Source organism: Pleurodeles waltl, chromosome 12 (assembly GCF_031143425.1).
Source record: "Pleurodeles waltl isolate 20211129_DDA chromosome 12, aPleWal1.hap1.20221129, whole genome shotgun sequence".
Classification (NCBI taxonomy): domain Eukaryota; kingdom Metazoa; phylum Chordata; class Amphibia; order Caudata; family Salamandridae; genus Pleurodeles; species Pleurodeles waltl.
This window is the reverse complement of record NC_090451.1, coordinates 686,246,067-686,262,214: the sequence shown is the minus strand read 5'-3', so window position 1 is coordinate 686,262,214 and position 16,148 is coordinate 686,246,067. Positions and strand designations below refer to the sequence as shown.

General features: G+C 45.4%; 1 protein-coding gene across 1 annotated transcript in view; it reads left to right on the top strand.

Annotated features, from left to right (window-relative positions):
• SLC25A35 (solute carrier family 25 member 35) overlaps nt 1-16,148 on the top strand; it is a 95,333-nt gene that overhangs the window by 67,568 nt on the left and 11,617 nt on the right. The window contains exon 4 of the mRNA XM_069218717.1: nt 6,209-6,343. Coding sequence (XP_069074818.1) covers nt 6,209-6,343 — 135 coding nt within the window. The remainder of the gene's footprint in view (nt 1-6,208; nt 6,344-16,148) is intronic.

Below are 16,148 nucleotides of genomic sequence, written 5' to 3'. Positions count from 1 at the left end.
GCCCGCGACAGGATATGCCCCAAAACACAACGTGGACACATCACAGAAAACAGAGCTGTTTTTAGCAAAGTGACTACCTGTAGATTTTGGCCTCTAGCTCAGCCGCCACCTAGGGAAACCTACCAAACCTGTGCATTTCTGAAAACTAGAGACCTAGGGGAATCCAAGGAGGGGTGACTTGCGGGGCTCGGACCAGGTTCTGTTACCCAGAATCCTTTGCAAACCTCAAAATTTGGCTAAAAAAACACATGTTCCTCACATTTCTGTGGCAGAAAGTTCTGGAATCTGAGAGGAGCCACAAATTTCCTTCCACCCAGCGTTCCCCCAAGTCTCCCAATAAAAATGATACCTCACTTGCGTGGGTAGGCCTAGCGCCCGCGACAGGAAACGCCCCAAAGCGCAACGTGGACACAACCAAAATTTTGGAAGAAAACAGTGCCTACCTGTGGATTTTGGCCTGTAGCTCAGCCGGCACCTAGGGAAACCTACCAAACCTGTGCATTTCTGAAAACTAGAGACCTAGGGGAATCCAAGGAGGGGTGACTTGCGGGGCTCGGACCAGGTTCTGTTACCCAGAATCCTTTGCAAACCTCAAAATGTGGCCAAAAAAACACTTTTTCCTCATTTCTGTCGCAGAAAGTTCTGGAATCTGAGAGGAGCCACAAATTTCCTTCCACCCAGCATTCCCCCAAGTCTCCCGATAAAAATGATACCTCACTTGTGTGGGTGGGCCAGGTGCCTGCAACAGAATAAGGCCCAAAACCTGAAGAGATAGAAGGGATAGGTATTTTTGCAATATATCATTTTGATGTGTGCACATACGTCCGTGATGTGCCAAACACTAAAATTGTGAAAAGAAACACACTTAGGTTATGTGAAGAAGACCCCTCACCCACCAACCAAGTTGGTGGCATGCTTCATCATCGGGGTCCCACCCGAGGCACCTAGCGTGTCACAGGTGTGCTGCGACGCCTGATTACAGCGGAGCAGGTTTTGTCATTTTTTACAACACATACTGGTTGGATTTGGCACGAGGGTGAGTGATGGTTCAGTGGATCAAATTTTATTAACAAGAGATTTCACAAAAATGAAATGCACTGCTAATAACTGAAAGGCAAAAAAGTGAACCAATGACTCACAGCTTGTGAGCTGTAAAGCCGCGACAAGGCACCAACCGCTTTACAGTCCATTCACACACCTTTCATACATGACACGCACAAGACCATTCACACCGCCAGCCACGGGCCCAGCACATTACAACACTCACATCGACAGACCGCGCCACTCAAGGGCCCATCACTTACATACGCCCACATGCCTGATACAAGAATCACACCAGCTGATGGGAGTGTGGACTGCCGTTTGGCTGGCACCGCCAGCCAAGCGCCACCCCACGCACACCGCCAGCCAAGCGCCACCCCACGCACACCGCCAGCCAAGCGCCACCCCACGCACACCGCCAGCCAAGCGCCACCCCACGCACACCGCAATCACTTTTTTTTATTTATAAACAACAAATAAACTACTAATTATAAAATAGGCACAAAACTACAAACACAAAACCTCAAACTAAATACACGACAGATGCCAACCGTGAAACATATGAAAATATAAAACAGACAGCTTACGCTCACGGTATTTCCCAAAAGTTTTTCCTTGTGTGGTAACTTCTAAAACAGCTGGGCACACACAGCCCAGGCTTTGAAGGGCATTCGGGGCAGTACATCCGGCTCTCCCTCCGGATTGATCTCCGGGCACATACTCTAAATTTCTTTGTGGGCATGTCTTTTTTGGGAGTGGGAGGAATGTGATCTGGAAAGTGCCGATCTTTCAATCTTGCCACATCCTCCACCACTTCTACTCTAGGAACTCTTGCCGGTTCCACCACAATAAGGCTTTCTATCACCGACTCCTGAAATTTAACAAAAGTCATCCTTGACTCAGGTGAACAATCCTTGTATACAATAAAGGCATTAAAAGTTGCCAAATGAAATAAATGTAGGGCCAACTTTTTATACCACACATACGACTTACGAAGAGCAGTGTAAGGTTCCAACCTCTGATCTACTCTATCAACACCACCCATGTGCCTATTGTAGTCCAAAATGCACGCAGGTTTGCGCACTTCCGCAACCTGACCCCAAACAGCCACAGGGGAAGTACTCTCATCATGGATGGTCGATAGCATGTACACATCCCTCCTGTCTGAAAATTTCATAGCTAACAGCTCATTATTCCGCAAGGCACTGCACTGTCCCCTCTCAAGTTTTTTACAGACAAGCTCCCTTGGATAGCCTTTGCGGTTAGAACGGATTGTGCCACAAGCAACAGTGTCCACCCTAAACAACTCCTTGAACAACTGCACTCCAGTGTAGAAATTATCTACGTACAAATGGTGACCTTTGTTAAACAGCCGTCTAGCAAGTTCCCACACAATTTTTTCGCTAACTCCAAAAGTGGCCGGACAACCAGGAGGGTCAATACTGGAATCCCTACCAGTGTAGACCCGGAAATTATAAACATATCCTGTACTGCTTTCTGACAGCAGATACAATTTAATCCCATACCGTGCCCTCTTACTAGGAATGTACTGCTTAAAAACTAAACGCCCCTTGAAAAGGACCAAAGACTCGTCCACACTTATCTCTTTGCCTGGAACATAGACCTCTGAAAACCGATCCACAAAATGATCAAGGACAGGCCTAATCTTAAAAAGGCGGTCACAATCAGTGTGATCTCGTGGCAAGGCTAAAGCATTGTCTACAAAATGCAGCATACGAAGAAGAAGCAAATACCGATTACGTGTCATAGTTGCAGGAAATATAGCAGTTGCCATCAAGGGACTAGTAGACCAATAAGAAGCCAGTGACGGCTTCCTGATCAACCCCATCAAAAAAGACAAACCTAAAAACCTTTTCATCTCTTCCAGATATGTGGGAACCCAATGAGTAGCTCTAGACTGAGGCTTAAGTCTGGCAGCGTTGTCCCGCAAATATTGCTCTGCATACACATTTGTCTGCTCCACAATCTCTTCCAAAAATACATCGTCCATAAACAAGTGAAAGAAATGGACAGGCAGAAAGTTTTCCGTATTAACTCTACACCCTGGGAGACTAGTAAATGCAGGTAACTGTGGCTGCTCCATGTTTGGGGCAATCCAGGTGTCAGGTCTTCTAATGGGAAACCCTTCAGCCCCAGGCTGCTGCACTCTTGGCACATCAATGTCCTCCTCTAACTCAGGCCCTTCATCTGCACTGAGAGTAGCTTCCTCATCAGAAGAATACTCTTGGACAGAAAACTCACTTCCAGAATCTCCTGCTTCCTCCTCTGCCTCAGATGCAGAGTCAGTGTCGTAATCATGGTCTGAAGACGACTCAAAGAGCATGCGAACAACCTGCTGAGCGGTCACTTTGCGGCTAGCCATGATCCTAACAACAAATGGATTGCCAACAACAACTAGCACTAAAATAAGTAATAAACAAAGTGTAGTTTTATCACAAAGAGTTATGTACTACAAAAAACTATACCACTCAGTTGCCTGAAATAGCTACTCACCAAGCAACTACTCTGCACAGACACAGCAATCACCAATGATATCCCACTAAAAAGAAAAAAGAAAAAAGCAAATTAGACATATGACAACACAAACATTACTGTGCTCAAATCTAAGGACAATGTCAAACACACAATACTGCATTTAGTACACCACCTACAAACATGTCATTCATGCATGTCAACAATACTCCTTTGCAGTAAATTGCTTTCACTTACCTAAAACATGCAGCTATGCAAACCACTGGACAACTACTGCCAAAACCGCTAAGATCCACAGCAAAGGAAGCAAAAGCGTTGAACTAGAAGAAAAAGAAGAAATAAATTGTTATAATCACAAATACAAATACTTTGCCAGTTGACAAACACCCCACCACCAAGAACTTAGAAGTTGTCCCTGGTACCTAAGTGGATCCTGCCCCCCCTCGGGGGTAGATGGGCGTAAAAGAATTAGCCGAAATGGGCAACACCTCTGTGCCCCCTTTTAGGGGGCGACCCTTCCCAAAGGGGGCACCCCCAGCACAAAACAAAAAAATCCCTGCCGTATTGGTGGTTTCTGCCCTCTTTGGGGGCAGATGGGCCTACAAAATTACACACACACCACACAATCCCTGGCGCCTAGTGTGCTTCCACCCCCCCGGGGCCAGATCGTCCAAAAAATGACTGGTCTGCCATCGGGGGGCCGAAACAGAAAAAAAAAAACTCCCCAGGGGAGAGACCCTTGCCCAAGGGGTTGCCCCCAAAATAAACAACAAAAACAAAATCCCTGGTGTCTAGTGGATTTTGCCCCCCCTCCCCCCCCCCCCGTCGGCAGATCAGCCCAAAAATTGGCAATCTGCCCCCAAGGGGGGGGGGGGGGGGCAAATACTAAAAAATTTGTCCCCCAGCGGAACGCCCCTTGCCCAAAGGGTCGCCCCCCCAAAAAAACTTTACAATAAAAATAAATCCCTGGTGTCTAGTGGTTTTCAACCCCCCTCGGGGGCAGATCCGCCAAAAAATCAGCGGATCTGCCCCCGGGGGGGGGGGCTAAATACAAAAAAAAAATCCCCGGGGGGGCCACCCTGGCCCAAGGGGTCGCCCCCAAAATATACACAAAATATAAAATCCCTGGTGTCTAGTGGTTTTCGCCCCCCCCCCCCCCCCCCCCCCCCCCGGGGGCAGATCCGCTGAAAATTCGGCGGAAAATTGCCCCCGGGGTGGGGCGACCCTTGCCCAAGGGGGTCGTCCCCAAAATAAACATAAAATACTATATCCCTGGTGTCTAGTGGTTTTCGCCCCCCCCTGGGGGCAGAATACAATAAAAAAAATGCCCCCGGGGGAGGGCGACCCTTGCCCAAGGGGTCGCCCCCAAAATAATCAATATAATACATTTTCCCTGGTGTCTAGTGGTTTTCGCCCCCCCCCCTGGGGGCAGATCCGCCGAAAAATGGTTGGATCTGCCCCCAGGGGGGGCTAAATACAAAAAAAAATTGCCCCCGGGGGGGGGGCGACCCTTGCCCAAGGGGTCGCCCCCAAAATATTGAACACAGTAAATCCCTGGTGGCTAGTGGAATCTAATGAAAACAGGCACCGGGGGAAAGGAAAAACCCTTTCCTTTCCCCCAGTGTCTGTTTCCACCACCCCCCGACCCCCAAAAACGAAGAGGACTTACTTTTTGTGTCCTCCTCGGTAGACGCGCTGGAAGCAAATGGCTTCCAGCGCGCCCGGCAACACTAGATGATGTAGGCGCGCTGTGCGCGCGATGACGTCATCGGATTGCCGTGGGGGGGGGCGGGGGGGGAAGGTCTTCCCCTTCCATCCCCGCCTGGGGGGGGGAGGGGGGGTGCACGGGGGGCGCGCTAGCGCGCCCCCAAGTTCCCCTGTGCCTAGGACGAGATGATCTCGTCCAAGGCACAGGGGAACTGTAGCCTTGGACGAGATGATCTCGTCCAAGGCACCCAAGCGGTTAAAAGGCACTGTTTTGAAAGTGAATCTAGTTTTGATCCCTAGTACGGGGCAATGACATTAACAAATAAACGTTTTACCTTGGAAATGGTGAGACTGAATCCAATACCTGCCAACCTGTTGCTGGTTAGAATGTGACAGTCTTGTGTTTGCATCTTTTGAAGAAGAAACTAGTTGGAGTAGCAGGTGAATCCACAGCACACTGCTATCAAAGCGCCCTAAATTAACTAGAAGAAAATATGTCGCTGTGACCCCCCCCTCCCCCACCACCACCACCCCCACCCCAACCACCTTCAACTTTCAGCTCACAGCAGAGAGGGGGGGGGGGTAATCCATTTTCTTTTTTATCTCTTACTCAGGATGAGTCCCTCTTCCCTGTGGAAGTGTAACATAAGGGAAATGTGACAACTAAAGTTCCATTGGCTTTTTATGTGCCCATTGCTCACTGAATGTATCATGACCAGTTTTTAAACTTATAATATGCTTTGTATCTGTATGCTATGCCAGATGATGTATATAGCTGTAATGCTCAAATGTCTAAAGGACTGCAACATATGTATTTCCCTCTGATTACTGGAAGTGTTCTGCTGCTATGTGGTTTTGTAGGCAAGAACGCGTTTGCAGAAAGAATACCACAGGAAATGTTAATCTTCAAATGGGTGAAACGTGCTGTACGACCAGACTGCTTCACTTGATGTCATTTCCTACCCAGGTCTTCTCTCCTGATAGTTGGCTGGTGGCTCTCTGTGCAGCAATGATCAGCAGCGTGGTGGCAGTTGTGGCCATGACCCCGTTTGACGTGGTCAGCACTCGGCTTTATAACCAGCCAGTAGACCCGAAAGGCAAGGTAAGGAACAGTAAACAAGTAATTCAATTACATTTAATTGTGGCTCCTGACCTATTATAAGTACATAACCCAGCTGTCATAATTGTGAATATTGTAATACAGTTGCAGTGTGGAAAGGCGGTACCACCATGACTTTACTGCATTAAAATACATACTGAGGTCAGCAGTGTTTGCAAACTGCTGCCTCCTGCGCTATGTTCGCCATTACCTACATACACATGTTATTCCAACATCTCACTTGGTCCCCTTCATAGAATAATTGCTACTGAAAACGTGTTGCCAGTTCACAAATATAAGATCATCATCATCATCATGTAAAACATCACTGCAATCATTCACAAAGCATGATACTGGAAAACCTGTGCAAACTATATTTTATAATCTAATTATGTTAGGGGGAAAAAAAAACAGTTTTGTATTTTCTTAAATCTTTGCTTATGAAATAAGGTGCTGCCCATAAACCGACCACCCCGGCAGTAGCTACAATGCTTTTCACCAGCCACAATTCTCCAGGTATTTTGTTTTCATTTTTCAGCCACAAACGATCCCAGTATACTCGTTCTTTAGGCCGGGCCTAGACCGTGTGATCTGTTGTATTCAGTTTGTGGGTGTTGACTCCACCCATCACTTTTGATTAGTCTGTTGACTGTCTTGTCAAATTCCTTGCTTGCCAGTGGTTATTTTGCTTTCCAGCACCCTCCTTTTTGTAAGTTGTTTACTCCCCCTGGAGTCTCGCCCTAGAACTTGTCACTTTCTGCTACTTTTTATTTTAGTTTGTGCCTAGGATTTTTTTTATTTTTTTTTATTTAACAGCTCTTCAGGCAGTGCAATCACCATGCTTCTGATGTTTGCTGGTGCTGCTTGCTTTACTCCCCTCGCAGGACTGAAGGCCTGGTCCCCCTTTGGCCTATTTCGCTCACCTACTGACGTATTAGAGAGCCCATGGTCGATAGTGCAACATAGGCAAAAGCTTCTGAGCTTGGCACACGGTGTTTTTTAACCGCCGCTCTTCACGTGCTGCAGTTGCCAATGCTTCCTTTGCTGGCGCTGCTAGTTATCATCTTCTCGCTCATCTAAAAGGCTTGGCCCAGCTATGGAGGTCTTGGAGAGCTTGTGGCTGATACTGCACTATCAGGATAAATCTTCTGGGGTTGATACATGGTGTTTGTGCTATAATGGTGTTCCGAGTCTGCTGTCATCTACAAATATCAATTATTATTTTTGTTTAACTTAGGTAATATCTGGGATAAACGTAACTTCCGCACAATAGACTTTAGTGCTATTATTTCATGTTTGTTATACTGCCAAAGCATGCGGCGCGTTTTGCTACTAAATGCCTTTTGTTTGTGAGCTGCAATGATAGAGCTGCACTGTGCAGTGGCTTTAAGATAGCTCAGTGGGTTAATCAAAATGACTGGAAAGATTTACTTGTAAGATACAGGCAGTCACTTATTTAGGCGCAGTGTTTTCACCAGCTGATGTTGAAAAAACTAGTACGTCCTTTACTGGGTTAAATGATAAAATTTGTGCTGGGAGGTGGCTGGGTGTTGGGGTAATAAACAGTGTATTATTGCATTTTTTTTTAATCATTTGGCATTGAAGAAATGTTTACTTATGCGCTTTACATTTATATCCTGTTTGATGTTTGTCTGTTCTTTTTTTTTATTATTTATTATTATTTAGGTCTACCCTAGAAAGTGCTTGAATTGCCGCTTAGCCTAGATAGCGCTTCTGCTGTTGCTTTGTGTTGACAAAGAACACACATGTAGCTTGTAAGCGTGATAACAATCTTTATGGGTAGTTGATGTATTTCCTTCAAATCTTCAAGCAGGTAGCTTTGAGAACAATTCTACCAGAATTCTTCCTTTTCCGGCCACCTGTGACTCCTTCCTGGTGCCTGGTTGATTCAAAAGGTGTGATTCTATGAAAATCTTCCAATGTGCTTAATGTTGCCAAAGCCCAAAAGATACACCCTAGTGTTTTTAAAACACTTGCAACAAATGTTTTACATTCTTTTAACTTCAAAAACGGACTTTCCTTTTGAGCTGTAAACAGTAGAAAGTTTCCCATATACATGGCTGCCGTTTTTTTTATTTAAAATGTTGCCAAAAAGAGTGTGTACAACGGTTTGCCCTTGTGGGAGCAATTATTTTAGATGGCCAAAATTTGGATAAGGTGATAGGTTATGAGCAAAAAATATATATATTTACTACTGAAAAGGGTGCAACTTGTGCTTCTGATTTTTTAAGTGATTTTAGGTACGCGGACACGCTATTTTACGTCTTAGAGTTGCGGCAGAGGGCTTTACATTTAAACCGCAAAAGGGTGAATGTTTGTGAATCGGAATTCTCCTTATGTTTTAGTTTGAGACAGAAAATAAAGAAATATCTATCAAAGCCACACAAACTCATATTATGCGAAGAAATGGAAAGTGTTTTAGGGATGGTGGATACACGCTCTCATGCGGGTTTGGTCGGGCGCTGCTTGCAGACTTTAACCTGCATTACCGGCTCCCCTGGTACTGCTGCTTGTTTTTTTCCTCCTGGTTACATTTATGGTAATTATCGGGGCTTCCATTTCGCGAAAACATGATTTTGCTCTTTGTTCATGTACCTTGGCATTGTGCTTTATTTCACACTCGCGGCCGCCTCTAAGCAATATACACTGTCCTTTCATGTCCCAAAAACTATGGCTTACCATCTATGTTCCTTTCTGCCACTATACGTTGAGGAAGGCAGGAACGCGGGGGGGTTTACTCCTGTTGTTTTTCATTTGTGATGCATGCAGTGTCTCTAGAGGCAATCATTTTTTTTCTTTTGTTTTGAGTGAGGTTGGTCAGATTTGCGAATCCAGTGATATATTTTTTTGTGTGAAAGCGATTTGGTTTGTGGGTTGGATGCTACATTTTGGGGTGAGGGTGGGGTGGGTTCTGCTTGAGTTCGATGGTTAAGTTTGTGCACTTTGTGGAGCTGCTTTAGTATCTCTGATAGCCTGCCGTGGTCAGCACCTCATGATCCCGTTTTACTTAATATTTGGACACTTATTTCCAGTGAACTTATTTTTAGGGTTGTCCGCTTCTGTGGTCGATGTGACCCTCAAAGGCCCCCCCCCCAATAGCAGAAGTTAAAAGGTTATTTTGGCCTTGACCTTTAACAAAAAGGTAAGCTTAATTTGCTATTTCGAAGCCAGAATTTCTGCTAGAGGTCTCAAAAACTGAAAATAGTTGGCCCCTCGCACACCTGAAAGGCTTGGTCTCCCTTTGGCCTCTTTCGCTTACCTACTGAGGTCTTTCAGAGCATATAGGATAAATATTCCAAACTTGGTAACTGCAGTTCTTCAGGCACTGTGGTTGCTACTCATCCTTTGGTGTTTGCTGGTGCTACCAGCGGTCTTTCCCGCATATCTGAAAGGCTTGGTCTCCCTGTGGCCTCTTTCGCTCACCTACGGAGGTCTTTCAGAGCCCGTGGCCGATAGTGCATTTTAGGATACCCTTTCGAGCTTGGCACATGGTGTTTTTCCAACCACCGCTCTTCATGCACTGCGGTTGCCACGCTTCCTTTGCTGTTTGCTGGCACTGCCTGTCACGATCTGAATGCTTCTTACCGCGATTGTCAATCTCGAGGCACCACCTGGTCTCTTGCTGGTTCTGGACTGACCAAGTTAAGGGCAACCCTTTCCAGTAGCCATGGTGCTGCTAATAGAGTAACACCAGACAGACAATGACCTCCAGAAGGAGTCCCAGAGGAAAAAACCCAATCCTGGGAAAAACCTCAAAAGCAAGGTACTCCTGAAAAAGAGGTAAGAAACACGAGAAGCGTAATATGAACTGGAAACAGCAAAAACTGCAGACACGAAAAAACAGGAAAAGTAAAAAAAATCACCGGCTACAGGAGTGAGGTGCACCACCAGAACGGAAGTGTTTGCAATGCAAGGAACAGAAGATCAACGGTGCTTAAATACTTGCAAACAGAAAGTGACACGCAGGAAGTTCTGAAGACATCATCTTGAATTGGGAAAAGCCACATTTGAGTGACTGGAAGAATAGCCATGGAGTAAAAGAGGAAGCAAAGCATGCAGGGAAGGAAACACAGACTCCTGGGAAGAAGAAAAGATGGCTAAGAGAAAAACCATAAAGAAAGAGGAAAAAAAAGAAAAAAGGCAAAGAATAGGTAAGAGAGATTATAAGGGCAAAAAGTGAGAGCAGCGCGAAGCAGCTCCCAAAGAAAGATGTACCGGTCGCTCTGTGGACTGAAAAATAGGCAGCGTCCCGAAAAGCGGCTCAAAACGCATCCCGTGGCAGAAACAGCCGTCTAAGACTTGGACCACCGATCTGACCGCGGTTCGCAAATGGGGCGCCGCAGGTCCTCGCTGTGTCACACTGCCAGTTACCTTCTTCTCGCACATATGAAAGGCTTGGTCCCTCTTTGGCCTCTTGGCCCACCTACGGAGGTCTTGGAGAGCCCATGGCCGATAGTGCACTACTAGGATACACTGTTCAAGCTTGGCACATGGTGTTTGTGCTGTTAGGGTGGACTGAGGCTGCTTTCGCCTACAAATATTAATTATCTTTTCTGCTTAACCTCCTTGTTTAATTTGAAAACAAGTGTAGGTTACAGGTGTAATCCTTTGAGGGTTGAAAGTAGTGGTGTTGAGATTTGTGGCAGATAGGCAGGGGTTTTACTGCATCTGGCATCCTGCTAATAAAGAATTTAATAAACAAATAAAATACAAGGAAAAATAAAACCCTTAAAAAAAAAAAAACTTATTTGATTTGCAGAAATTAAATCGTACAAAGTACACACTACACCACACACCAAAAATGCTTATCACACCAATGCACATCAATAAAAAAAAATGCAATCGCAACCAAAAGGCGAGACCTATTGGCTATGCCAATGCATGTTGTTATTTGTTTTCAATCGGCTTTCTTCTCTTGTAGTGTGTGCTTTCTGAAGTTTTAAAATGCCTGCTCTGTTTTTAAAAATATTTTAAGTGTGGGAAGAAGGTAAGAGCGTGGTCTTCCTCAGTGCTTTCTTTGCTTAGCTAATTGCCATGATGCAGAATATTGTAAGCACTGCTAGGACTGGAAAACATTGACCCTGGAAACTAATAAATTGAAAGTTAAGGTGTGACAGAGGAAAGATGGTGGAGTCATGAAGGACAGAGCTTGAAAAGCAGTGTGATTGTCAACGTATACACTTACTTTAATAAAACCTGCTGCAAAGAAATTGGCAATAAGCCATATGTGTCAGTAAAACTGGTATAACTTGCTTACTTAGTCACAAAGATGCTGCATTTAAAATATCTTACAAGGTTAAGACATCGCCTGTTGCGACCTTTGTGTGCCCAGCAATTTTGAGGTGATTATAATAGTGGTAAAATAACTCTATTGGTTAATGCAGTTTTGGGAGAGTTCTGGGTTTTATCCAGTCACATTTTAAGTCATAAAGTAAGACAGAGGGTTAATGTGCCTTCTGCAAAGCAGATTGTGTGTAACACAGATCACAGATTTGTATTTTATGTTGGTAGGAAGGTGGGTTATTATTTTTGACTATGACACCATTTTGTTACTTTCAGATCATAAGTTGCAATCCTTCCAGTATAGTACGGTGATCAATTTACCGGCTTCAATTAGCTGCATACAAACTGTGAGTCATGGGTTTAGCTTCTTGTTGTTTTTTCTCAGTTTTTTGTTCTAAAATTGCAACGGTTCCTTTGGGAATTGTTAGTCTTGTTAGTACAGACGACCAGAATCACTGCATTAGGTTTTATATCCTGACTTTGTTTCTGCAGACAATTCACTCTTAGCTTTTAATATCTACAAGTATAGATTGTCATTCTTACACTTTATAAGCCACATTGTCCTATGTAAAAAAGTTTTGTACATTGATTTACACAATTGTATGATTTATTGTGCATCTTTGTGATGTAAAGTGACCCGGCACCCTAAACCGGGATGAGTAGCCCTAAAAGAATTAGATGAACTCAATTAGCTGTCATTTACATTTGTATTTCTGTAATTACTTACAAACACAGATGATGAATCCTTTTTTTTTTTTTCTTATTTAATCTTTATTGGTTTTCACAAGGAGGAGACAGAACAGCATAAATCTTCTGCAAGATGGTATACACCAACTAAGAGAAATAATGGTGATATTAAAAACATTCCCTAACTTCCTCTCCAGCCCGCTCACACTGCTCTCACCTTGCTCATAGATAGGATAATGTTCATTCTCCAGTGTTGTTTGTATACCACAAACACTGCTGTGCTTTTGACATTTCCCCAAGGCCAAAGGCTGAGTCCTTGGGTTCCACAACATAGGGAGTACTATGCTTCTGGAGCTCCATCGGCTACTCATTCTCCCATGACTCCCACATAAAGTATCAGGAGCAAGCTGTGGCAACCCTATTTCCTTATTCCAGTGCTCTATAGTCCATTGCGCTTTAAGGCTGCAACACAGCACCCACACCCGGCGGTGCTCTCGCATCTTCTTCATTCTCCTGTTAATTCCCTAAGTCTGCCAACATTGCTGCCTGATCATCTTCCACTTTCTCATCATGTTGTGCATGCTTCAGCGGTACCTTTTATGCCACAGTGTGTGTGTGGGGGGATTGGGGGGGGCAGTGCGCATTTAGCAAGTAGGAGACTCAATAAAAGGAATTTTCTACTCAGTTTCTTATTTTCTGAGGTTGGTATCAAGCACAGCAGTACCGCATGTGGAGCATGGTGTAGATCACACCCCATTGCCGCATTTAGACCCTCCACAACCCACGACCAGTATGGGGCTAGAGACCTGTAGCTCCACACCACATGTATAAACTCCGCTACAGGACTTCTGCGCATACTGTACCGATCTGGTCTGTGCTCGTAAATGCAATGCAGTGTTTTTGGTGAGAGGAAGGCCTGGTGAATTAATTCATATCTTGCATTTGAGCTAACAGTTTTCACACCAGCATGAATTTTCTTCCACTCTTGAGCCGATAGGGGTTCCCCCGAAACCCTCTCCCACTTAGCACATGTCTTAGGTATCAGTTTAGGCAAGTCTTTTCAAAGTACTTTGTACATATGGGAGATCAGCCTGCGCCCACCCGCAAGGGACAGAAGTGACATCAACGTATGTCAGGGTTCCTTTTCCACAGAAAAACAAGGACAGAAACAGATACATTTTGCATTTTTACAGTGTACGCATATCTTAGATTGGGAATTGAGCAAGGTCAAAAAACAGCATCACAGTCATAGTTTCTCTGAAGTACTAGTGAAGTGATAAGCTGTGTGCCTTTATTTCTGTGACATCTAGGTGTTAGGCTCAAGGTGGCTCCCTGCCAAGATGATAGTTGAATAATAAAAGGGCTGGTGACCCTTTAAATCAGGCCTTTGTTTTGGGCACGTCTGGGGGCTAAAATAAGAAAGCCCCCTCACTGCTTGCTAGTGCTGCACTGAACAGGATGTAGACAATGCCGGGCTGCTGCTATGTTATGTCCTGTTGTCAGAAGATGACACCAGGACAATTGGTGCATATTTCTCTGAAACTGCTGCCTTGACTGGGATCTTTCGGGATTCTCCTTCTTTTTAGCACTGATTGTGAGACTGAAGGAGCAAAGATGTCTCTATGTAGGTTTGAGTACTTGTTCATCTACCAACTACAATGATGGGGAGGGATATAGAGGTAAATTATGTGTCGTACCTATACACACTTCCTAGAGATGCATATCCCATCTGTGATAAGATTCCATTAGGCTTTGAATTATGGTATTCTGTATACCACTATGAAGGTTTGCGCGTAATAAAACCTAAAAAAAAAAAAAAGTAGATGCTCTGTGAGGGTGCTTAAAAGAAAAATGTGTATCTATACTCCAAACGTCCATATGAGCACACGTATACAAGAATACATTCTTCATATGTGTCACATTAATTAGATTATGATTTTAAAAGGTCTTGAATCAAATCTTTTATTGATTGCCTTAATAAATTTATCTTGAATAGCCTTCTGCTACTGTAATACAAAAGTTTTTTTTTCCCCCCATTTTAAGTATAATTCAGATTTTTTTTTCATGGTGATAATAAACGTTATGAAGGTCGAGCTTCATTTGCTTACATGGCAACACCTAATGTACTCAGCGGCAAAACCAACCATTATGGTGTTGTCATCGTGTGACACTATTTACGTTACCTAATGACAAAATCACACCCACACTACAGCGTATTAAGTGATTCTGAAACCCTCACCCAAAAGGCCAATCAGCGGCGATAAGGAGACCCTTATAAACTACAGAATTCTGATGGATACAACTACCTGTGGATTCCTCACCTAATGAATACCCCCACTGCGCCAGCATTCAACGAAAATATTCTTCCTAGCTTCTGCACTTCGACGAGGATGTCACAGTTGCCCACGCGACGCCGTCTGACGTCATACAGGCAATAAGAGGTCCTCGCCGACGTCAGTTCCCTTTTTTCCGTGCCATTCGAAACTGTTATCTTCAAGGAAGCTACTGTTGCTGTTCGACAGTTACAGAGTGTTTTTTGGATATATATTTTTTCTTTGGGATATTACAATGTCGCAAAGAAAGTCAGGATTCAAGCCCTGCCGTGAGTGTGGGGGCAAAATGTCGGTAACGGACCCACATTCTGACTGTTTGTGGTGTCTTAGTTCCGACCATGATGTTGACAAGTGCGATTCTTGTCAACATATGAATCCTAAGGCCCTGAAAGAGCGTGAGGCCAAGCTTTTTCTGGCGAAGTCGAAAAAGAAGGAGAAGAGACATCACCGAAAGTCCTCGTCACCGAAGTCTCATCGGCGTCATCGGGACTCCCAGCGTCGTCGAGAATCACGGCGCCGGTCGAGTAGGGAGAGGTCTCGGTCGAGGTCACCATCAACTCGACGTCGGAAGACTTGGGAAGTCAGTCCCACTGTCACTCCCCAGCCGTCGACGCCGTTGCCTTCTCCAGCTTCACCGACTTCGCCCATGTCATCGGGCCAGCCACGTTCAGTGTTTGAGGTCCCACAGCCTCAGATGTTTTCTCCGTCTTTGCAGACGTCGAGACCGGCGTCGGTGTCGCCTTCGAACCAGGCACCCCAGTACCCGGCTTTCCCGGCCCCTGGAGCTGATAGTACCGCATTCTTAAATGCGATGTTCTCCATCTTCCAGCAGATGGCTCCAGGTGGGGGACCGGCTGGTCCGTCGGGCCCTTTGGCCTTCAACATGGGTACTCCGGCTCCGCTTTGACCAGCCCCCTTTATGCCCTTTCTCCCCCTGGGGAACGTGGGCTCGGCTCCGGTGGCTTCGGCTCCTGAGACTTCGGCTCTGGCGGCTTCGATGTTTCAGCCAGTGACGCCGTCTAGACCTCCTACGACTCCTAGGCAGTCTTCACTCTATCCGGTTCCTCGTTCGGCGCCGAAGAGGTCTATGGCGCCTGTAGACCCGGCGTCGGACGAATCCGAGGATCGCGTCGTTCTTCGATGTCTGCTGACGCCATGTCGACGCCAAGAATAGAGGAGAGGCTGCACTCGAGGAGGCTTGCTCTCCGCCTCTTTGAAGAGCAGGAGTACCAAAGACAAAACCTGGAGGAAGGAGAGATCGAGGACTCTCGCGAGGGTCTCCATGGACTGGACACTGCTAGTGGCCTAGATACCTCCCCCGAATGGGACTTGTCATCTCCTGGGGAGTACACAGAGGAGGTGGCCACTTTTCATTCTGTTATCAGGAAGGCAGCTGGCTTCCTGGACCTTCCTTTGCCGGTGACTGAAGCCAAGCAGAATTTGTTGACAGAGGTGTTGCACCCTGCCTCTACATCGGCAGAACC